This window comes from Microcaecilia unicolor, chromosome 6 (assembly GCF_901765095.1).
Source record: "Microcaecilia unicolor chromosome 6, aMicUni1.1, whole genome shotgun sequence".
Lineage (NCBI taxonomy): Eukaryota > Metazoa > Chordata > Amphibia > Gymnophiona > Siphonopidae > Microcaecilia > Microcaecilia unicolor.
Genome location: NC_044036.1, coordinates 73,761,803 through 73,785,538, shown reverse-complemented (window position 1 = coordinate 73,785,538; position 23,736 = coordinate 73,761,803). Strand labels below are relative to the sequence as shown.

Genomic DNA, 23,736 nt, shown 5'->3' with positions numbered 1-23,736 from the left:
TCGAAATGAAAGATGGACGCCCAACTTGTTTCCATAATACGGGTTTCCTCACCCCTTTGCCGGGACGTCCTGTGAGGATGTCCTCAGGAAAACATGGGCGCCCCTTTCGATTATGCCCCTCCATGTAATATATCATCGCTCATCAGTGAAGTACTGGCTCCGCCCTTGCTTCACCCCAGACCGCCCCTAACCTAGCCGGGATATTCAGTGCCACTAACTGGTTAAATGCTGCTGATTATCTGGCGTAGTGGGGTTAAACTCTTTTGAATATCGAAACCTTCAATGTCCTACTCAATCATTGTGTGCTGGATTGTATGGCCAGTTGGATGGGTTCTTTAAAACCATGTTGCAGTTCAGGCACCACTTGCCCATGATACAGCTTGTTACGTCTTTCAAATAAATTATTTTCTGTATTGCAGATCATGAGGTTAGAGCAAACCTGGACCAGTTTGCGGCATCAATACACCCAGACTGCAATTACCTATGAAAAGCAGTTAAAACCATTTAGCAAAGCCTTACATGAAGGAATGGGTAAGTGCGGAGGGAAACAGCTGCCTAATTTCTGTTTTCCATTCAGTCGTGTGCACTATGGGAACAATTTATTCATAAGCATTTTAGAGATATTCTTTGCCACTTTGCGAGAGGATTCAGAAAATGGCTATAATTTAGTACACACATGGCAAGTGATACATATGGTTCATTCCTAGCACATTTGCAAGGTGTAGATTAATTTGAAGAGGAATAATTATCTAGGATTTTTCTAAATATCAAGAGACTTAAGGGATATGCAGTCAAATGGTTCTAATGCATGAGAACAAAGGGAGAAATGTACGTTGACGACTTAATTTTGTTAATATATGAGATGAATTTCTGCTCTCAAAGAAGGAAACTTGTGTATGAGGAGAATAGAGCCTCAACCCTGTAGGCCCATTGGGGTCCTTCATGACTGCTTCTGACTGCATCTTACACAGTTGCTGAACACCTTTGTTTAAAATAATGTTTTATGGAGAGCAGAGGTGTCCATTTGCAAACTAATCACTGCACAGATTTTTAAAATGCACTTAGATAATGTGAGGAATTGGTGCAATTAGCTAAATCTTGCTTATGTATCAATTTCAGAAGCATTATTCGCTCCCCAGTCTAATGTAACGGTCCCGCTGCTCATGCCTCTGGTAACCTTGCTGGAGCGTCAGACTGCCATCTTTGAAGGACTGGATGTGTGGGAAAACAATGACCGAGGCTGTGAAATCATGCTAAATCACCTAGAGGCATCCCGTCACATAGCACAGAACGCCGAGCGATACAGAATGAATGCAGAGAGGATTCTAGAAGGTGAGTGTGGACTGACAAGGAGGTGGGCAGGGGAAGAAGTATTCTACATAATTTCTGTTTGCAGCATTGTATATCATAAGAAATGCATGTTGTAGATAGTCATTGCAAATGAAAAATTTGAAATGTAAGGCTTTAATTCAAAAATTAATTTGCAAAAAAAAAAAAAAATACAATACAGATTCTGAGTAAATACAACATAATAAACCTGGTGTTTTAAAATCAAAACCGGTATCTTTTTTCTTCCACTTTAAAATGCAACTCTAATAGCCAGAATGAAATCTGTCCTAAATATCGTTTGAGATTAAAGCACTAATGAAGCTACAAAATCAAATATTGGACTTTAGCTGGTTTCTAAACTTGCCTAGTAATAGTAACACCTGGGAATTCTGGATTAAGACCAGTAACCACAGAACAGAATCTGTAACGGGTGTTATCCACAAATGGCAGCTTATTAGTTCTCCCAAATGGGGACAATGGCATCCAAAGGAGCCTCAGCAAAATGTGGGTCCTTCTATGCTAGCCTACCTTAGTTTTGCAGAAAAACTTTAAATTAGGAGGGGGAAGGCCGGCATGTGGGATTTGTAAGGACTAATATCCTGTTGTCCTTAGAAAACACTTGTCAGAAGTAAGCAGCTTTGCTCTCTTTGCGGAGAGACAGGATATATATTTATTTATTAGATTTTGCTCACACCTTTTTCAGTAGCAGCTCAAGGGGAGTTACATTCAGGTACACTGGATATTTCTCTGTCCCAGGAGGGCTCACAATCTGTTTGTACCTGAGGCAATGGAGGGTTAAGTAACTTGCCTAAGATAACAAGGAGCAGCAGTGGGATTTAAATTGGCCACCTCTGGATTGCAAGACCGGTGCTCTAACCACTAGGCCACTCCTCCACAGTACTCACAAGTGGGAATCCCTAGCTACATGATGCCTTTAAGAAAAATAAAAGAAGGGGGAATGACAAAATCAGAATGCTAATGGGCAACAATCAACTATAAAAAATATTTTTAGTCCAGTAAAGTATCGGTTAACCAACATTCAGTTATCCAACTGTCCGGATTAACCGATGGTCAGTTCACCAGGCTCCACCGACTCTCTCCCTTCCCTTGCACCTCCTACCCTGATCACCCTCCTAAACAGAGGCAGCTTTCCTGCTCCCAGACCTCCCCTCACCAAAATGCCACGGGGAAAGTTCAGGGGTGTGGATCCCCTCACTTTGATCTCAAGCCCCCTCATATTGCATCACCAGGCATCTGCTACTATGGCTGACGAGGATTCCCAAGCCCTGCCGGCTGCAGAGGTTCACCACAGTCATTCTATCTGGCAGTGGCACTTCCTCTGGGCCATCACCTCTGCACCGGACTCCCCCTCCCCCACCCATATACTCCATTTTTGTGAAACTGAGCATGAGCGGGGAAAGGGGGTACCTGCCTCGCATATGTTCAATTTTCACACATGCATGGGGGCAGGGGGAGTCTGTCACAGGGGTGGGGGCCCATAGTGCCACTGCCAGATGCCCGGTGCCACAATATGAAGGGGTTGGAACCCAAAGTGAGGTGGCCCATACCCCCGAGCCCCTCCTCCCCTCTTATGGCTATGCCACTGGCCCATGGTTGAGCAGGTGAGTGGGGAGACACTTGAAGGGGGATCTGGAAGCAGGGAAGCTGTTTCTGCGCGGGAGGGTGGGCGAGGTAGGAGGCTGCGCTTAGTAAAGTCTTGGATTACCTGACTTTTCAGTTATCAGGTAACTGGTCAGTCCCATTACATCAGATAATTGAGACTCGACTGTAGTTATGAGAAGAAAAGTGTTTGCACCAAAACTGTTTCTGTGAAACCTTGCTTGTTTTATTATCTAAGGGGTCCTTTTACTAAGCTGCTACAAAAAGTGGCCTTAGGCTCCCGTACCCGGGTTTTTTCTACAGCTGTGAGTAGAGAGGTGTGGTAGCCGTGTTAGTCCACTTTTAAAGGTAATCAGTAGAAATAAAACAAAATAAAACATAGAAAATAAAATAAGATGATACCTCTTTTATTGGACATAACAAAACATTTCTTGATTAGCTTTCGAAGGTTGCCGCTCTTCGTCAGATCGGAAATAAGCAAATGTTGGTAGATGACAGTAAATATAAGTGAAACATCAAAGCATTTCAGTGACAGTCTAACAGGATGGGGTTTGGTAGGTGAGAGACAGGGAGATATGCATGGAGACAGGAGGGTGTCAAAGCAGTTCAATTTTATGGTTTATAATGGGCTAGAAAACCCAGATCTTTGTTAAGTCCTGTCTGGTGGGTGTCAAAATATTTCATCATTCTGACTTCAAAGGTCTTACGTTCCTGTATTGTTTTAAAGTTCCCTTTTAGGATTCTTACCATGAAATCACTGGTACAGTGTTCTGGTTTTGTAAAGTGCTGCCCCACAGATGTGACATCTTTATTGGTAATAGCAACCTTCGAAAGCTAATCAAGAAATGTATTAAGTTATGTCCAATAAAAAAGGTATCATCTTATTTTCTTTTCCATGTTTTATTTCTATTGATTACCTTCTACAGCTGTAAAATTACCTTTTTGTATTGTTTATATTAATGGCCATACGCTAATATTGCTGTTACTGTGCAACCATTAAAAAATTTACCACACGAGTGCTAATGCCACCCATTTTGCAGGCGGTAAGGTCTCACGTGGTAATCCTGCGCTAACTGACATGCCCCTTCAATAAATATTGTTTTTAGCGTGCACTGATTTGGCCTGACTGCAGGACACCTGAGCACGGCCCACAGTACACCATTTTCAGTTACCTTAGACGCATATTAACGCCTAATGCAGCTTACTAAAAGGGCCTCTAAGATGGCTGCTTTTGTTAAAGCAGCACTGAAAATATATTATTACACCTTGTTGTTCTCTCCTCACTAGACTAGGCAGGCTGTATATGTCCTTTTGCAATCCCATATGGCAGTTTCTCCCTGTTTTCATGGTTTTTGGCACACTTGAACACTATCCTGCTTCCCTAATGTGTCTTAGCTACATTTTATTTTATAAAGGTTCTCTATTACTGCATGTTTTATTAGCTTCTATATTATGTTTGATAATGATTATTTTTTATTAATTTTAGTATTTTTTTATATTGTAACTTAGACCCTGTTTCTTCCAAATTGTACCGTTTTTGTTAATATATGTAAACCACTTAGATATTTTGGAACGGGAGTATATCAAATAAAGTTGAATTATGAACTATGTTTTTTGCACAACAGGTTTTTTTTAAAGCAAAAACTGGATATTATTCAAAAATTAATTAATTAATTAATTAAACAGCCCTGAGGGAATAGAGTTGGATTGTAAATCTCAAAGATTCCACAGGACAAATTGACCAAACTTACATCCCAATAATGTGATATGAATGTGTGGACACAAGGCCATTTGTGGATCTCTTCTTCCTTGGATGCTGACCTCAGGAGGGCCACCAATGCCGCTGTGGCTCTGCCATTATTAGCCTTGACATTCTAGGGTTAAGTCAGCCTGGGCATAAGTGAAAGAGATATAATCTGTTATGCGTTCCAGCACTATCGTTTGAGAAAGTGTATATTTGCCTACAGTGGTGCCAGGTTACTGGAGTCAAAAGAAACACAAAGCCAGGTGGATTTTCTAAGGACATTAGTCTGCTCTGAGTAGAGAGCTAAGACTCTTTTCCAATCCAACGTGTGTGAGGCACATTCACCTTTGTGGACATGTGGCCTGAAAAAAATTGTTGGAAGGATTGACTGGTTAAGTTGGACCTCCAATACCATGCTTAAAAAAAAAAATAAAACATTTTTTTTAAACACTGGGAGCGTTTTTGGAGGGCAGAGAGTAGGCATTCCCAGTGCTAATTGGTAAGCACAGCTACATTGCCGCATTTCTACTGCTTAGTGCATGGTTAGCGCGTGAGTCCTTTGTGCCTACTAAATAGGTGTCGGTAAGGGCTCACCCACTAATGGCCAAGTGATATTGAAGAAAAATAATAATTTCAGGTCTCGGAGCCAAAACCTTTTATAGCTTAGAAATTTCTTCCTGCTCTTTTTGGATGGGTCACATAGTTTTGATATCCTCCCTATGGTACAATTTATATATTATATACAGATATTTTCTCTGGCCCTAGTAGGCTCACAATCTAAGGGGGTCTTTTAATAACCCATGGTAGCATTTTTAGCTCATGGAGAAATCAGCTAGCGGTAAACGCCGAGATGCCTATACCAGGTTATCTAAAGTTAGGTGCCAAATCATATTCACAAGTTCTAGTATACTAGCAAATACGCACGTGATTGTTAAGGTTACACACATAAGTGCTAGCTGTGTGCTTAGCAGTACTCTATAACATAAGCACACAACTCGCACAAATACAAGGGGTGTACATGTAGGCAGAGCATAGGCAGGTCCAACATTTACATATGTAAATTACAGAATACTGTACGTTACTTGCTAAGATGTTGGCATTTAGGTGTGCGCATTTACACCTGCTGTTGACATGGTGGTAAGTGGGCGTGCCTAAATATTGGCACATAAATGCCAACTTGCATTACCATTCTCTAATGGAAGCAGGGCAGCCAGATGCCATTATAGAATAGCACTTAGCACACTGCATCTTAATGCCTAACTTTCGGCACGCTTTAGAGCAGTGATTCCCAAATCTGCTCCTGGAGGCACCCCAGCCAGTCAAGTATTCATGATATCCACAATGAATATTTATGAGAGAGATTTGCATGCATTGCCACCACTGTATGTAAATCTCTCTCATGAATATTCATTGTGGATTTCCTGAAAACCTGACTTGCTCAGGTGCCTCCAGGACCAGGTTTGGAAACCACTGCTTTATAGAATTACCCTTTCTACATGCACCCTAAATTCAGCCAGTAGGTGTCACCTTTGCACAAGCAGCTGGATCTCCCTCACCTCCCCCCACTGCCTGTGAATACTGTATTCACAACAGCCCCAGCTGATTCAAGAACTGAACCCAGTTTCTCCACATGTCAGTATTGGCACAGAATCCCCCAAACTCTCATTTACATTACTAGGGAAATATCTATTTGAGCAACAGAGTTAATCATGTTTCTTTCTGGTTTTTTTCCTCCCATTAGGTTTCAGCCCTGATGATGAGATGAGCGATGTTTTTAAAACAGAATTTCAGATGAGATTGCTATGGGGAAGTAAAGGAGCACAAGTCAGTCAAGCCGAGAGATATCAAAAGTTCAGCCAGATTTTAACAGCTTTGTCACGAAAATTAGAGCCTCCTCAGACTTAAATGCACAAACCTGTTAGCAGCTTAAAAGTAACCTGGTCTCCAAAGCAATGCAGATATGTAAAATTAAATAGAAAATGTAGCATTGCTAATTATCTGTCATCCTTCAGAGTGGAAGAATCTCCAGACCTGTAAGATGCTGTAAATTGCACACTGTATATTTATTAAAGTATGTTTTTAAAAAAAATTGTACTGGACTTCCTTTTTTTTTTTTTCTTGGTTATTAAGACACAGTTCATCCATTTCGGATACCAGTGGCATTTGGGGGTTTGATAGATGTGGAGGAGCATTTAAAAAAAAAGTGCAAGACCAAGAAAAACATATCCTGCTCATAAGGTCCACAAAAAAAAAAAAACCCCGGCCATATCACAGCCATAATCAAACAGGAAAAACGTCTAGATTTCCGGTTTGATTATGGTTGTCATATGAATGTTTAAGCACTGAAAAAGTCCAAAATTAATAGCTACTGAACAGAGGAGTAGCCTGGTGGGTTAGTACAGTGGACTGTAAACCAAGGAATACAGGTTTAAACCCACTATAACTTCTTCACCTGAAAAATATCTACTGTACCTGAATGTCCACCACTTCAATAGCCTTCAGGTTTGTAGGTGTCTTATATATTTAGGTACAGTAGGTATTTTTCTATTTCTGGAAGGCTCAAACATGTGTTCCTTGGTTCACAGTCTACTGCACTAACCATTAGGCTACTCCTCAGACCTGTTTGCCCTAATACCTGCAGCTGACATTGAGGCTGATTTTCCTTTCAGGGGTGAGGGGGACAGCAACCACTGGGGGAGTAAGGAAGGGTCATGCCTTAACCCCTTCAGTGGTCAGCTGCTTAATTAGAGCAACCTTTTGTAACTTGGATGTGTCTGAAACAGGTTTACATAAAAATGTCCTCCTTTTTAGACATGGATGCTTCTTCCTATCCGAAAATCCCTGTTGGATGTCCAACTTTTGGGCCCTCCCTAATCCCACCCACAACATGCCTTCTTGCTATTTGGATGAACTGCAGTGTGAAACATCCAAATTCTGACTTTCCAAAATCATGGACGTTTTTAAAGGTGCCCATCTTCTTTGAAAATGAGCACCATAGTTAATTTAAGCGCCTAGCAGAAAGTGCTTATTTGGAAAGCGAGGGTGTGGGATATGTAACCCGGGTCTCACAGACTATCTCAGCTCTCTCTCTGATACCGACCTGGGCCACAAAAAAGAAAAGGGGGGTGGGTCCTTCTGCTTCATTTCTCACACCTCATCCAGTCCTCCCGATTTGAGCATGGGCGCAGGCTGGGGCTGGATAAGATTCCTGAAGGCTGTAGGATATTAAGTTCGGCTTTAATCTGAGGATCCTTTAACAGTCTGCTCAGCTAAACTTGTGATCTCATAATCTGTGTTTCCTAACTAACTGCTTAGTGGCTATTTCTAATTGATATCTGTATTCTATGTAACAGATTTTAAAACTGCTCATTGGCTATTTGTATTTGATAGTTGATAATCTGAGAACTGGATTTAACAAGTGCTTTAAAATCGGTAGTAGTTTCTCTTGTGTTTTTTTTTCCTTCTGCTTCCATAGTGTGTGGAGCCCCTCCCCTCCCCCATCTGCTTTTGTTGTAAGGCATTAGCATAGCACAGGTGGAGCTTCTCTCCACGTGGTTTTTGTCTCTGCACAGAAGCTGGACGGATTTGGGAGCTCTCAGATAAGACTATTTTCTGATTACCCCTACCTTACAGTTGTGGCTCTGGGCATTTCAATGCTGTTCTAGAGATAGGTTACATCAAACACATTCCATAGGTCTTAAGCTTAAGCCCACCCACCCCAAGACTGACACTTCCTATATAGCTTTCCCAAATATACTACGTATCATAAATTAACCCCACCCTAATTACAACCCCATCATAGTACACCTGTTCATACCCATTTCAACAAATCAGGATGACTTTTATTCTCTGTAATAATTGTGGTGCTTTAGTTTCAAGGCCAAGCATCTGGAGACTTAAAGCTTGTCCTACCTGTCTTCAGCTCGCTAGTTTAAAACAGGAGCTCAGCAAAGTAAAGCAGGAATTGAATGCACTTAAAGCAACTTCTAGGACTGCACAAAATCATACTGCACAGAATCATACCAAATTTTCACCACTGCCTCAAAGGATAATACCACCTAAGAATAGATGGTTCACAGTAGGCTCAGGCAGGCTTCGTTATGTGACACAGAAGCATCTGCCCTCACAAGTGTTGCCCCTACAGAATTCTTTTGCTCCACTACAGCACTGTGATGTTCCTGAAAATAATAATGAGGCGGAAGAAAAAGAAAAAGCAAGGAAGGTGGAACAAAAAGATATGAAGGTAACCAAAGAGAAAAGACACCCCCAAATCACTAAAACCGAAACACATACAAGGAAATGTAGATGGAAAGCGATGACCACAAATGCTCACAGTCTAAGCAATAAAGTTCATGACCTTCAAGCCCTGATGTTGGAAGCAGACTTGGACATAGTTGCAGTCACAGAGACATGGCTCAATGGTTCCCATGAATGGGATGCAAACATACCAGGCTATAATCTTTTTAGGAAGGATAGAGAGGGGCGTAAAGGTGGAGGAGTAGCTCTGTATGTGAGAAATGATATCACAGCGACTGAAATGACAGGGAACTGGAGAAAGGAAGAAGCGATATGGATCACCTTAAAAAGAGAGGATAGAACCTCTGTCCACGTGGGTGTTGTCTACAGACCCCCGACACAATTGGAGGAGCTAGATAAAGATCTGATCTCTGATATTAAAAAGTTGGGGAAGAAAAGAGAGGTGCTGTTGTTGGGAGATTTCAATTTGCCGGATGTAGATTGGAAGGTTCCATCTGCGGAATCAGAAAGAAGTAGAGAGATCGTGGATGCTTTTCAAAGTGCTTTGCTCAGACAAATGGTGACGGAACCCACAAGGGAGGGAGCGACGCTAGATCTGGTACTCACAAATGGGGATAGTGTATCAAATGTCCGAGTGGGTGTCCACCTGGGCAGCAGTGACCATCAAACAGTTTGGTTTGATATGACGGCTGAAGAGGAGGGTGGCCACTCAAAACTGAAAGTCCTGGATTTCAAGCGTGCTGACTTTAGTAAAATGGGGGAATACCTGAGGAGGGAACTGATGGGCTGGGAGGACGTACGAGAAGTGGAAGGGCAGTGGTCCAGGCTGAAAGAAACTATAAATAGGGCCACAAACCTCTATGTAAGGAGAGTAAATAAAAGCAAGAGAAAAAGGAAACCTATATGGTTCTCCAAGCAAGTGGCTGAGAAAATAAAGGCTAAAGAGTTGGCGTTCCAGAAATACAGAAAAACTCAAAAAGAGGAACACAGAGAGGAATACCGGATGAAACTGAAGGAAACCAAGAGAGAGATATGTCTGGCGAAAGCGCGTGCGGAAGAACAAATGGCTAGAAAGGTAAGGAGGGGTGACAAAAATTTCTTCAGGAAAAAAGGTTGCTCTAATTAAGCAGCTGACCACTAAAGTGAAAGGAAAAAGACTAAAAAGGGAATTGTGAGACTGAAAGATGCTGCGAACCACTATGTAGAAAATGATGAAGAAAAGGCAAATTTACTAAATAGATACTTTTGTTCTGTTTTCACAGCAGAAAATCCTGGAGAAGGACCGAGATGGACTGACAAAAGTACATGTGAGAGTGGAGTGGATTTAGCACCGTTCACGGAACAGAGTGTGTATGAACAACTAGGAAACCTAAAGGTGGACAAAGCCATGGGACCGGATGGGATCCACCCCAGGATATTGAGGGAGCTCAGAGAGGTTCTGGCTGGTCCTCTTAAAGATTTGTTTAATAAATCCTTGGAGACGGGAGAGGTTCCGTGCGATTGTAGAACGGCGGAGGTGGTCCCTCTTCACAAAACTGGTGATAGGGAAGAAGCTGGAAACTACAGGCCGGTAAGCCTCACTTCGGTTATTGGAAAAGTAATGGAAGCGATGCTAAAGGACAGAATAGTGAATTTCCTGGAAGCCAATAAGTTGCAAGATCCGAAACAACATGGTTTTACCAAAGGGAAATCGAGTCAAACGAATCTCATTGAATTCTTTGACTGGGTGACTGGAGAATTGAATCAAGGACGTGCTATGGACGTAATCTACTTAGATTTCAGCAAAGCTTTTGACACAGTTCCCCCACAGGAGGCTCTTGAATAAACTGGACAGGCTGAAGATAGGACCTGAAGTGGTGAACTGGATTAGGAACTGGTTGACGGACAGAAACCAGAGGGTGGTGGTGAATGGAATTCGCTCGGAGGAGGGAAAGGTGAGTAGTGGAGTGCCTCAGGGATCGGTGCTGGGACCGATTCTGTTCAATATATTTGTGAGTGACATTGCCGAAGGGTTAGAAGGTAAAGTTTGCCTTTTTGCGGACGATACTAAGATTTGTAACATAGTGGACACCGGGGAGGGAGTGGAAAACATGAAAAAGGCTCTGTGGAACTAGAAGAATGGTCTAAGGTTTGGCAATTAAAATTCAATGCAAAGAAATGCAAAGTGATGCACTTAGGGAGTAGAAATCCACGGGAGAAGTATGTGTTAGGCGGGGAGAGTCTGATTGTTACGGATGGGGAGAGGGATCTTGGGGTGATAGTATCGGAGGATCTGAAGGCGAGGAAACAGTGTGACAAGGCGGTGGCCATAGCCAGAAGGTTGCTAGGCTGTATAGAGAGAGGTGTGACCAGCAGAAGAAAAAAGGTGTTGATGCCCCTGTATAAGTCGTTGGTGAGGCCCCACCTGGAGTATTGTGTTCAGTTCTGGAGGCCGTACCTTGCTAAGGATGTAAAAAAAATGGAAGCGGTGCAAAGAAAAGCTATGAGAATGGTATGGGATTTGCGTTACAAGACGTATGAGGAGAGACTTGCTGACCTGAACATGTATACCCTGGAGGAAAGGAGAAACAGGGGTGATATGATACAGACGTTCAAATATTTGAAAGATATTAATCCGCAAACGAACCTTTTCTGGAGATGGGAGGGCGGTAGAACGAGAAGACATGATATGAGAGTGAAGGGGGGCAGACTCAAGAAAAATGTCAGGAAGTATTTTTTCACGGAGAGAGTGGTAGATACTTGGAATGCCCTCCCGCGGGAGGTGGTGGAGATGAAAACAGTAGCGGAATTCAAGCATGCGTGGGATAAACATAAATGAATCCTGTGCAGAAGGAATGGATCCTCAGAAGCTTAGCTGAGATTGGGAGGCGGGGCTGGTGTTTGGGTGGTGGGGCAAGACTTCTATGGTCTGTGTCCTGAAAATGGCAGATACAAATCAAGGTTAAGGTATACACAAGAAGTAGCACATATGAGTTTATCTTGTTGGGCAGACTAGATGGACCGTGCAGGTCTTTTTCTGCCGTCATCTACTATGTTACTACAGCAAACATAATCAGCAGCTAACTGTACACTGCACAGACGCCAACGAAATGACCTCAGCAAAAATCCCACTTTGAGAGAGCCAGTTTCACTACCATAGGAATGCTTTGAAGAAAGCAGCAGAACTTAAAACAAAAATGAACAATAATAACCCCCTATAATTCAGTTTCTCTGGGGTGGGGGAATAAAACACCTTTCTGGTTGGGACTCCAAACCAGCCAACCCTATCCCTGTCCCCCCTCACCACCACCACCAGGTGCTGATTCCACAGAAAGCTCCAGTGGCCCATCCCTTTCCATGATTTGTGCAGCTTCCTGTGCCAAACTTTGTCCGTGTTATTAAAACAGGTGTGTGCTGTATATTTGTAGCGAAATCTCAACTAACTCTGTATAGCAAAAATAATCAGTATACACATACCTGCTGAAATCCATACACCACACTAGTGAGGACATCAAATCCTGTGCGTTATTGTGTACAAAGGTTTTACCACATCAGCTACTTTGGAAACAATCTCACGTGTTAATTAGATTTCATGTCTTACATTTCAAATCATACTTTTCAAATGATTGTATTTTCAGCTAGTCTCTTTTTTTACATGAGAAATCAATAAATAAAATGATTAAAATATTTGCACACCTACTAAATGTACAGAAATCCTGATTTCATTGTCAGGAGATAAATATGATTGGGCTGACCCCAGTGCTCAGCCGTTTGGTCGTGGGTTACAGAAATCTAAACCAAATTCCTACTTCATTTTCAGTTGTTACTGGAATCTAGCGTAATCTCATGCATTTTATGTTAGTTGAGCTGTGTTTGAGCATGTGGATGACACAAAGTGGACCCTGGTTGTACAAACGTAACTGGTTAGCCAGCTACATTTTTTTGTTACGGTTCCTTAAAGAATTTGTGTGGGAATGACAGATGCTGATGCTGATGGCATCATAAAGACTAAGATTTATTTAGACATAAGCTTTTAAGAACAAGAGGCCATTTCATCAGTCCTCAAAAGCTTGTGCATTAATAAATCTGTTAGTCAATAAGGTGCCACCACAGCTTCTAGAGACTTTTTGTGACTTCAGACTACCATGGCTTCCTTTCTGGAAGTTATAACAATAATAAAAGACCTACTTCAGTGATTGTCAGAGACCTAAGTGCTTGTCCTTCCTTCAGGGAGAGAAATATATTGTAAGTTAACAGAGGCGGCTGGAAAGGAATTAATTTTTTTTATTCAGAGATAAAATTCAAAGTCATGTTAGAAGTGTTCAGGATGGTGGTTGTGGGGAGCAGTTCTCAAGAGACCTTTGTTGCCTGTGATCTTGTACTTTTTGTACGTGGATGGAAACTTCTAAGCTTCAAGTCAACCAAGTTGGCTAGAATTCAAAAGATTTCCACAAAGCACTGCCTTCAAGGATGCTACAGGCACAGAGCTGAGCTTTACTGCACTGAGCTTGAGAAAGGCGAGAAGTGAGTCGCAATGTGAGAAGTGAGTCGCAGATCCATTGCTCCCTCCCTCTTGAAAATCATTTCAATTTCTGGCAAGGCGTTGTTACCAAGTTAGCAGAGGGGGGGGGAGAAAGCTGAAAGGAAGAGGTCTACCAGGAAGAAGGTCCATTGTAAAGGTTCTAGAGGAGGCAGAAACTTCTGGATGGAAATTCCATAAAGTATCTTAAAATGACAGGAAGGATAAAGAGACACGCCTGACAAAACAAGAGAGGCAACAAAGGAAGAACTCAAAGAAGGTCATGTACAAAAATATTCAAAGCTTAAGTAATAACCCTGGGCATGGCTGCTAAAGGATAGAGTAGACAGGGTATTGTGTATCACTTTATATAAACAATAACATAAGCACCATAGAAATGCAGGAATATGTGATAGGAAGGAGGCAATGTGGGCTCCTTGTAGACACAAAACAGGTCAGCTGTTCATGGTGGAATGATTTGTCAAACTCCAGTTTAGGGAGAAGCTGGACAGAAATTTAGTGGCAGCCATAATATAACTACTATCAGCCCTTGTTTTGAAGAGCCAATGTCCTCCTTTTGGGCTCCTGATTTAAGCAAATGTTCTTTTACATGGGAAGAATCCTTTTATGTGCCCATGACCGAAACACCAAGCCACGTGGTAAGAGAAACCATCTCCAGTGTTTTAGTCTGGATATATAAGGTTGCCAAAAATAGAGAGGCACCAAAATCCAGAAACATTGACCTTGCTCGGCAGTTTCTTTCTTTGTTTCCCTTTGGAACGCGCTGCTCACTTAGGGGCCCTTTTATTAGGAATAGGTGCCTACGCGCATACAACGCGCATCAAATTAGAATTACCACCTGGCTACCGCATGCCCCGGGCGGTAATTCTAATTTTGACGTGCATCCAAAACGCGGCAGAAAATAATTCCTATTTTCTACCACATGGCACTAACCAGGCAGTAATCAGCAGTGTATGCGAGCTGACGATTACCGCCTGGTTAATGCGCGAGACCTTACCGCTAAGTCAATGAGTGGCGGTAAGGTCTCGGGCCCAAAATGGACGCGTGCCAATTTTTAATTTGAGGCATGTCCATTTTCAGCCCAAAAAAAGGCCTTTTTTGTAGGTACGCTGAAAAATGGACCTGCGCATGTCTAATACACGCTCGTGCACCAGTGCAGACCATTTTTCAGCGCGCCTTAGTAAAAGGGCCCCTTACTGTCCTTGAGTTTTGGGTCCTTGTTAGACTATACTGCAGTGGGCCTTCTCTACCCAAATGTACTCCTCTGCTTCCTCAGATAAAAGAAAAACAGGATAGGCATGAAACAACTATCAAAATATGCATATTTCACTTCTGTTGAACCTAAAAGCACAGGAAACTATGGCAGTACAATAATACACAATATTTAAACTGGCAATACAATACTTAAATTGGACAACTGGTGTTTTGCAGACCAATCTGATTCCAGAGCACATCAAATGAGTCCGAAGAAACAATTACAGTCTGTGTTACTGGATCTCCAGAATGCTTATTAAGACTTCATGAATCACTTTTTAACATGTAAATAAATAAAAAAAATGAACCATTTGCTTGAAGTGTGTGGTATTCACCAGTGAAAACTGCAGTGCAGTGTTTGGTGCAGTCTGGTGAAATGAAGGCATTAAAACATTTTTGCTAAGCTGAAGTTGATGCAGAAAGAGAGTTCAATTACTTTGGGTTGTCAGGCATATATTGGGAACAACTGTATCCATAATGGGGCAGACACATGATATGGACATTGCAGTGGTGTAACCAGAATGCAGTTTGGGAGTGGGTAGGTTGGGTAGATACAAATTTCCTTTAACTCAGCGCCCCCCCCCCCCCCATAAACTTAAAATTAAATACCTTAGTTGGAGGGGATCCCCAAGCTCTGCCATCTGAAGGCTCAGCAGCCTGCCAACCTCCTTCAGAAAACCAGAGCCGTCAGCAACAGCACTCTGATCCACCAGTGCAGGCACACACATGCTTGGTTCTTGCACGTAAACTGAACATGCCTATGGCGTTGGTATACTGGAGCTCTGCTGCCGAGGGCCACATATTTTGAAGGACTGCTGTCTCTTCAGCTGGTGAGGTTTGGGGGGATCATCACTAAATACATGAATGGTGCACCACTGCTGGATGGGAATGAGTGGATGGAGCCCAGGCCCACCCCATAGCTACACCCATGGGACATTGGGGCTTGGCGAAATGTTCAAAAGGACACCTATTTTATTTAAATAAATAAATAAACAAACACACAGGCACCCATGTTCTGGTAGGCTTTGTAGGGAAAGTTGGGGTGAGGTGGGATGGGGTTGCTTGAACTTGTACTGCTCAGACCTGCCCAGACACTGGTTCCCCACGTTCTACAGCTCCTGTCAAGGGCCCTACAGTTGGTTTTTCTACTTTCTTCCCTAGCTGATAATGAATATTGAGCTATCAAGGGTATGCTACAGCAGCACGAATGAATATAGCACACAAATTCACACGTATCTTAAAGATGGTGTAAATGTGTAGCGCTACAGAAATGATTTATAGTAGTAGTAGTACATGTACCTGCGTATTGTATAATATATGCTTGTACCACTAGAACTATGGCCCTGGGAACACCTCCTCACAGTCGCCATAAAAAGTGCATGAAACCTTTTGGTGTGTAAATACCACCATTCAGTTTTAGAAGAGCCCTTTCCACATGTAAAACAGGCTTTACACACAAAAAACACTTTATAAATCTACCCCCTGAAAACGGTGTCCTGAATATTTACAACCACTTCCACATTTACACTGTCTGGACCCAGGACCTGAAAGAATACTGGGAATTTATGGATGGTCAACAAAGGAAACTGCTCTCTCCCTTCAAAGCACACTGGCTATCTTTGTTTCCTGAATGACAAGGCTACTTCAGAAGTTTCCAAATGTGAAGTCTTTCCTCTTGTCCAAAGGCAATTTACCTAGTCTGCTCAAGACATTTTTTGATAATGACTTTAGTGACATGTACCTTTGGCACATGCACTCTCTAATGGGCATATCCCACTCCCACACTGAGGAACTAGAAAGGGAAGCTAATTCCATTATAGAAATGAGGAAAACATTGAATTCAGTGCACAATGTCCTTTTTGAGTACAAGAAGTAGCACTTCTTGTCCCTGCGAGTCAAGGGAATTCTGGCTCAGAGGCATAAGGAATGACTAGATGTAACGTGTGACACTAGAAGTCATTTTAGAAGCATCTACACACTTGTAAATTGCACGTATATGTAACTGTCTATTTCAGAAAGCCTCTATTTAGATGTGCAGATGCTCTGAGACACAGGAATTTCAAGGAGGTGTGGTTTGGATAAGCAAAAAAAAAAACCCAAAATAGTACATGTAGTTCACATGTCACAATAGGAATACATGTCTGTAAAAAGTCATACATTGGCTTTTACATGTGCTGTAAGGCATGTGCAAGTGCCAGTAATCAACCTGTTTGGACCTGGGGGGAGGGGTCTCCACTAGCAATTGGAGGAGTGACCTAGTGGTTAGGAAACCAGTCTCAACATGGTGCCCACTTCAAATCCCACTGCTGCTCCTTGTGATCTTGGGCAAGCCACTTCACTCTCCATTGCCTCAGGTACACAATTAGCTTGTAAGCCTGACAGGGAAATACCCAGTGTATCTGAGTGTAACTCATTGAAAAAGGTGTGAGCAAAATCTAAATTAATAATAATAACCTCTGTTTTATCCACCTCACACATTAATTTAAAAGGTTCTTTAACTTCTTGGCTCCCTAACTGGCTCCTCTCTTATGTGCAACTTTGTGAAATCCAAACACTCCCCCAATAAAGAAAAACAAAAAAGAAAGGGGGGGGGGGGGATTTAGGACTGACCAGTACCATAGTCCAGGCAAAATGCTCAAGTCCTTTATTGATGTGTACAAAAACCTCTTGCTTGAAGGCAACAAAATGCTAAACATATTTGCTTGAAGATGGACTCAACACGGTCCGTGAAAACAACACGAGTGCTCAATCGGGACTTGGATCCCGAAAGGAATCCTTATTCGCGTTTACTCCAATCAGTTACAGCAACCAGCTTTGCAGGAAAAAATATCACCAACAAGCCAAGTCTGATTGAGTGCTTGTGTTGTTTTATTGCACTGCAGGACTGCTGAGAGACAGAACCGGGCCTGGGCCCGGGCCACCACTGCCCCCTGCCCCACTCAGGCCACAACCACCGCAGCCCTACACTCAGGCCGCAGCCGCTGCCAGCACCATCCCCCCAACTCGGGCCGCCATCGCTCCCTACCTTCCTGCATCTGCTCCTCCCTCGGTCTGTCATTCTCCTCCTCCTGTGTGCTGGGACTGGGTTATCAAGTTAACCCAATCACCCAGGCCCCAGCACACAAGAGCAGGCGCAGGGATCCCCCTTGGAGGACAGGCCCGGGGAATTTTGCCACTCCGCCCCCCTCACGGTGGCCCTGCCCAAAGGGATTTTGTTTGTACAATAGAACTTCAAAGTTGCTTTTTGTAGATTTTCATGGGTACATTAACAATCAAGCACTGCTGTGAATATGTTCTAGAGACAAATACGCATGAGCACAAAAAAAGATGCAGCCTCTGATAAGCCTGAGTGAATACTTGTACCTAGTAAGCTCGCTGGCATGTTTGCCTGTTTTCCTTATGTAACTTACTGGGACAGTCCCCAGGGATTAGTGTCAGGGAACCGGAGAATTTATCCAGAACTCAGGGATGCCCAGCTAGATCTTCACCATGCTAATTTTTTTTTTTAATGTAAAGCAAAATTATGTATATGGTTGTTATAAGTACTGTTTGTACTTGTTGGGTATTAGATGTAAATATGTGTAAATTGTTATGTGAGCCCTTAAATTTCTAGTTTAGGAAGTTCTATCAGTTGCCACAGAATCACAGCCAGCTGAAGTACCGTCCTACACAGAATGACACTGGATGGTGTGCTGTGGTTCAATATAAGCTTGGACCCCAGTTGGCCGCAATTCTGTGGTAACTGCCCCATTCGCCTCTGGCTATGGAATCCAGCTTCCTTGTTACAGGTGTTCATACTGTCCTGTCTAGAGGGAGCTGCCACCTCCTCTCGGCTTCTGCTCAGGCTATTCTGATATGAGCAACTCATCTCCTCCCAATACCGATACAGCAGAACTTGGTTTATTTTTTTCCCCATTACTGCCACACAGGCTGACACCAACTGGAAATTTTCATTTCTTTTCCCCTTTCCAGATTGATTTTGCAGGAGCTGCTTTTTCCTTCCTGCAACTACTGCACAGGCCTGAGCTGATGTGGCTCCGCATCTCCTCCTTCCCCATCTTGGAATAGGTTAGCTCCTCCTATTCTACTGAGACTTATTTCCCTTTTCCTATCCTCCACTCAGGCTGGTGTGGCAGGAGCTGTGGCTTTTCTTCTTGCTGCTGTTAGTGTTCTAGTAGGCTTTGCAGGGGAAGTTGGGATGAGGTGGGATGGGGTTGATTGAACTTGACTGCTCAGACCTGCCCAGACACTGGTTCCCCACTTTCTACAGCTCCTGTCAAGGGCCATATAGTTGTTTTTTCTACTTTCTTCCATAGCTGATAATGAATATTGGGGGGGGGGGGGGGGGGGGGGGGTGCTACAGCAGCGGGAATAAATAGGGGGGGGGGGGGGTGAGACAGATATGGGGTTGCCATAGTGGAGCAGGATCCCATACCAGGGAGGGGGGAAAGGGCAGATGGACTGTAGAGTGTGGACGTGGTGTGGACTGGAGGGAGAGCAAGAGAGATCAGAAGAGGGGGAATAGAGGAAGAGAACAGATCTGGTTTTTGACCATCCATGGATGAGATCCATGCACAAGGGCTCCTTCCAGAATCCTGGAATCACAAGTCCTGAATCTGGACACTAAGGTGGTAATTCTATATATTTAAATATATTTATATTTAAAAGCTCATTCTATTTAAAAAATAGTAGTTACCTACTGTTCTTTATAGAATCAGGGGCGTAGCTAGGTGGGGCCGTGGACCCCCATAGATTTAGCCCTGACCCCCTCTACTTTTGACCCCCTTCCTCCACCGCCAGGTACCTTTGATGGCGAGGGTCCCCAACCCCCACCAGCTGGTCTTCTTCAGCGCCAGTCTCTGGCGTCTTCGGTGATCTGTCTCTGTGACTCCTGACATCCTAGAAATCACTGGGAAATAACTTGAGAGTGGGAGACTTACCTAGAGGCAAACGAGATCCAGTCAGTGGGAAGGAGGCTGCTAGTATAGAGCACAAGCAGCAGGTGTAGGTGGACCTGAGCAGTGCTGGGGAAAGACCCTCCAGGTGGCCACAGGGTTAGCCCCAGGTGGGTTCTAGGCATTCTGTGACAATAGACATTTTTGAGACTGCAAAATATCTTTTTTTTTGTTTAATCAAAAATGGTCACATGCTACATGGTTTTATGCTCTGTACATTTATCTTTTTGGTCCATTAAAAAAAAAAGTCCAAGTGCAAAATGCACAAAATCATGTCATTGGGATTTAGGAGGAGCCAGAAATCTTAGTAGACTGGCCACAAAGACATCTCAGGAGAGCAATGGGGCACTGCTATGAACTTCATATAAAAGCTCCCAGGTACACATCTCACCGTTAACCCCTTGTCTGCCGCGTCCTCCAAAACCTGCCGTTCCCAACTGTACACCACTACAATAGATCTTATGAGTGAAGAGAGTCACCTATATGTGGGTATAGTAGAATTTTGGTGAGTTTTGTAGGGCTCAAACAGTTTCCACCACAAGTGTGACTGGTAGAGTTAGATATGGGCCTGGGTCCCCTGCTCTACAGTGCACTGCACTGACCACTACACCACTCCAGGCACCTGCTTGCTGCTCTAATAGAACTGGCTATAACAGCTAAAAGCTGGTGTAAATTCCAGCACCTAAATTAGATGTGGTTCGACTGAATTCTGTATTTATGCATGTACAATTTTGGAACACCCCTGAAATGCCCCCAACCATACCCCCCCCCCCCAATTTGCATTAGGATTTACATGCAGATTGTTACAGAATATTATCTGTGCGTAAATCCTAATCAAGGCCAATTAATGCCAATAATTGGTTAGCAGCCACTTATTGGTGCTGATTGGCTTGTTGAGCAATTAAGTTGTGCGTGCAAATCAGCTACACGCGTTGATCTGCATGCACAACTTTAGTCGCCGTTTATAGAATCCAGGGGTAACTGCATACGGTAATACACGTTAGTACAAGGCCACTTTAGCTTACTTTTTTCACCAGCTTTCAGCAGCTAAACCCCACTGGCAACACTATTTCTCCTGATCATCAGTTGTTAATGATTGACTGCCACTTGTAAAAAGCACTTAGCGTAGCTGGGTTTATAAAAGGTTTGGATAAGTTCCTGGAGCTAAACTCCATAAATTGCTATTAAGGTATTCCCAGAGAAAGACATTGCTTTTTCCTGGGAGTTGGTATCATGGAATCTTGCCGGGTACTTGTGATCTGGATTGGCCACTTTGGAAGCAGGATACTGGGCTAGATGGACCTTTGGTCTGACCTAATAGGAAAAAGTCTTATATTCTTATGTTCATTACTTATACAAACACACAATTTAAAAAAAAAAAAAAGACAAATTTGACCATGAAAAGATGGGGATTTTTTTGTTTTAATTTCATGAAAATATTCTCAACAAAACACAATTTTAGACAAAGCATTAACTGTTAAGAAAATCAACATGTGCACAAAGAGATTAAAAATTTACTGGAAAACTCTTAAGATTAAGACAACCCACATGTTCAAATTTCCAGAACAATGACTTATCTATTACTAACTGTGCAAGTACAAATTGTCCTCTCCCCCCCCCCCCCCCCCCATTTAAATCATGCTCATACAGGTTGCACCATTTCCCTCACAGAGAAGCAACTCGCCTCCAGAGGAAGCAGTTCAGCTTTTTGACACAGAACAGCAGCGTGAAAGAACAGCTGGTCCTCTCCTACGAGGAACTGTTCTCCTTGACCTACATGGCCAGCAGCCCAGCAAAGGTCAGGCCCCACAGTAGAAACAAACAGCTTGGATTCAACTTTTAATCCTCACCATTGAATTTAAAATTAAACAGCATTAGATTTTTAAAAAAACTACGCTTTGTCAGTAATGAGTTAAGTCACATTATATAAATAATCCCTGTATATACTACTCAAAGTCTAAAGAGTACAATTTCCCTATCTCAATGGAACACACCAACATCTGTATAACAGTGGTTTACTTTTATTTCTGAGAAATAAGCTTCCACATGATAGCTACTCCTGGATTGTAGTACAACTTCAATAACACTGAAATATTCCTTTTTAAGAGTATTGGTTCTAAATATTGCTTCGTTTCCAGAGAAAATAGGTGGTGTTCTGGATTCCTGTGTGAAAGCAGGAAATTGAATCTGTGAAGCTATAATGGAAATGTTTTTCCTCACTCATTACATGTATGCTTTTATGTAGTCTAATTTTTTTTTTTTTTTAATAAAATCACAAATGTGGGGTAAAACAAACAAGCAACATGAGCACTGTAGACACATATATTTACATGTATAAACATATGCCAGTTCCAACTGTTTACACGGAAAAGTGCACAAAGATCATTACACAGTTCCACATGTTCATATAATGAAACTTTACTATCCTCAGAGTAATTAAATTGCAGTTTGAGCTTCAGAACCCAAATGGAAAAGACCAGCAAGAGTAAATTTCTCCTTAAAATGTCTATTAAAAAAACACTCAGCATAATGAACATGATAAAACAGTCTCCAATTCCGATCGAGAAATGTACGATGCTTCGCTCATCACAAACAAGGTAGAACGCTAGAAACTATCCATCACGGCTCCCTTGGCAGCTCTGGCACCATTTCATGAGTCAGAGGCGGCCATATTGAGCTGCCCTTGAGGGATACTGTACTGGTAGCATTGGCAAGTGACAGTTTAGGCACACTAGTTTAAGGCAGTGTCTAATGGCAAGCATTCGACGTTAAACCAGTCTCTTGTCTGAAGATTGAGGAGGTCATCTGGGCTACTCCGCATTTTCAGCACTCACTGTCGTTTATTTTTCCGGTTGAGGTGCTGAAGGCGAGCCACATTTCCAATGGGTTTCCTGACAGCTTTCCAGGCCACAGCAGAAATGTATTATTTAATATCAAAATGGATACCCTCAGTTTTCATTGCCTTATTGACCATGTCAAAAATGGAATGTAAGCAGCTATTATCACAGATGAAACAGATACAGCAGCAAAATATATATGAACAGACACAAACACAAGAGTGAAAATGATGCTGAAAAGTAAAAGTGGTTTACTAGAAATGCAAAATGACGACAAAAAGCTATGAAAACAAGAAGAGGTTATGTAGACACACCTGACACAGTCTAGGCTGATCATGCTAGACATGCAACAGGATGTTAGGGCGAGCATGTAGGTGGCACAGGCAGACATTCACAGGGTACAAAGTTCTGAACTGATAACCCATTTAAATAGAGATTGGATGAAGGGAGTTCAGTGGATAATTATGGGATGTTGAGCGGTTTTGAATTTTAGGACACCTTTTTGGCTTTACATCAGGCATGGTTGCCTTTTATCCCTGTATACTTACGCCACAGAAGGTGCAGCATTTGCAGTGTCCATGTTAGGAATATGGAGATGTGAATGACATTAGTGATTAATGGATACCTGCATGCATTCATGCAACTTGCTGCGCTCTCTCTCTGGACCTCCCAAGCTAAAAACCCTCCCCTAAAAAGCAGCTGCGTGTAACCTCCTTCAACAGCTCGCCCATTTTCTCAGAAACCCTCTTCAGGAACCTGCAGTCCAAGAGGAAAGAGAAGAGAGTTCAATTATCACAAGGCTTCGGAAAAATAACGAAAAACCATTCAGATTTGTCTCAAGCAGCGTTACTCAACCCCAGAACATGATTTTTCAATGAAGAGACTTTTCTACACTATCACATTTTCCAAATAATGTATAATCTTTATGATTATTAGGTTAATGCTGTAAATTTTAATCCTAAACATGTTCTGCACTATGGAAGTGCATTCGTTTGAAACGATACAGGAAATGTCAATGACATTTCCCATGTTGTTTCATGTCATTGGCAAATGAAAACGAGTTGAAGAAAACACAAAATCTCATGTGTGCCATCAATAAAAAACACTCCTGAAAGAGCATAAACTCTTTAGAGACTGTACTGTGCACTCTTTCTTAATGAGTGTGCACAGTTGACGACATTGTTCCCATAACATAAAATACCTCCCCCCCTCCAAAAAAAT

At 42.6% G+C, this 23,736-nt stretch overlaps 2 protein-coding genes across 6 annotated transcripts in view; one reads left to right on the top strand and one right to left on the bottom strand.

The window, feature by feature from the left end:
* The window catches only part of BCAR3 (BCAR3 adaptor protein, NSP family member), a 270,123-nt gene extending 263,378 nt beyond the window's left edge, over nt 1–6,745 (top strand). For all 5 annotated transcript variants that reach the window (XM_030206133.1, XM_030206134.1, XM_030206135.1 and 2 more), the window contains 3 exons: nt 420–531; nt 1,120–1,332; nt 6,435–6,745. In XM_030206133.1, coding sequence (XP_030061993.1) covers nt 420–531; nt 1,120–1,332; nt 6,435–6,598 — 489 coding nt within the window. In that variant the 3' untranslated portion in view covers nt 6,599–6,745. The remainder of the gene's footprint in view (nt 1–419; nt 532–1,119; nt 1,333–6,434) is intronic.
* A 14,347-nt stretch (nt 6,746–21,092) lies between these two features.
* Nucleotides 21,093–23,736, bottom strand: part of FNBP1L (formin binding protein 1 like) — a 250,502-nt gene continuing 247,858 nt past the window's right edge. The window contains exon 15 of the mRNA XM_030205455.1: nt 21,093–23,271. Coding sequence (XP_030061315.1) covers nt 23,264–23,271 — 8 coding nt within the window. The 3' untranslated portion in view covers nt 21,093–23,263. The remainder of the gene's footprint in view (nt 23,272–23,736) is intronic.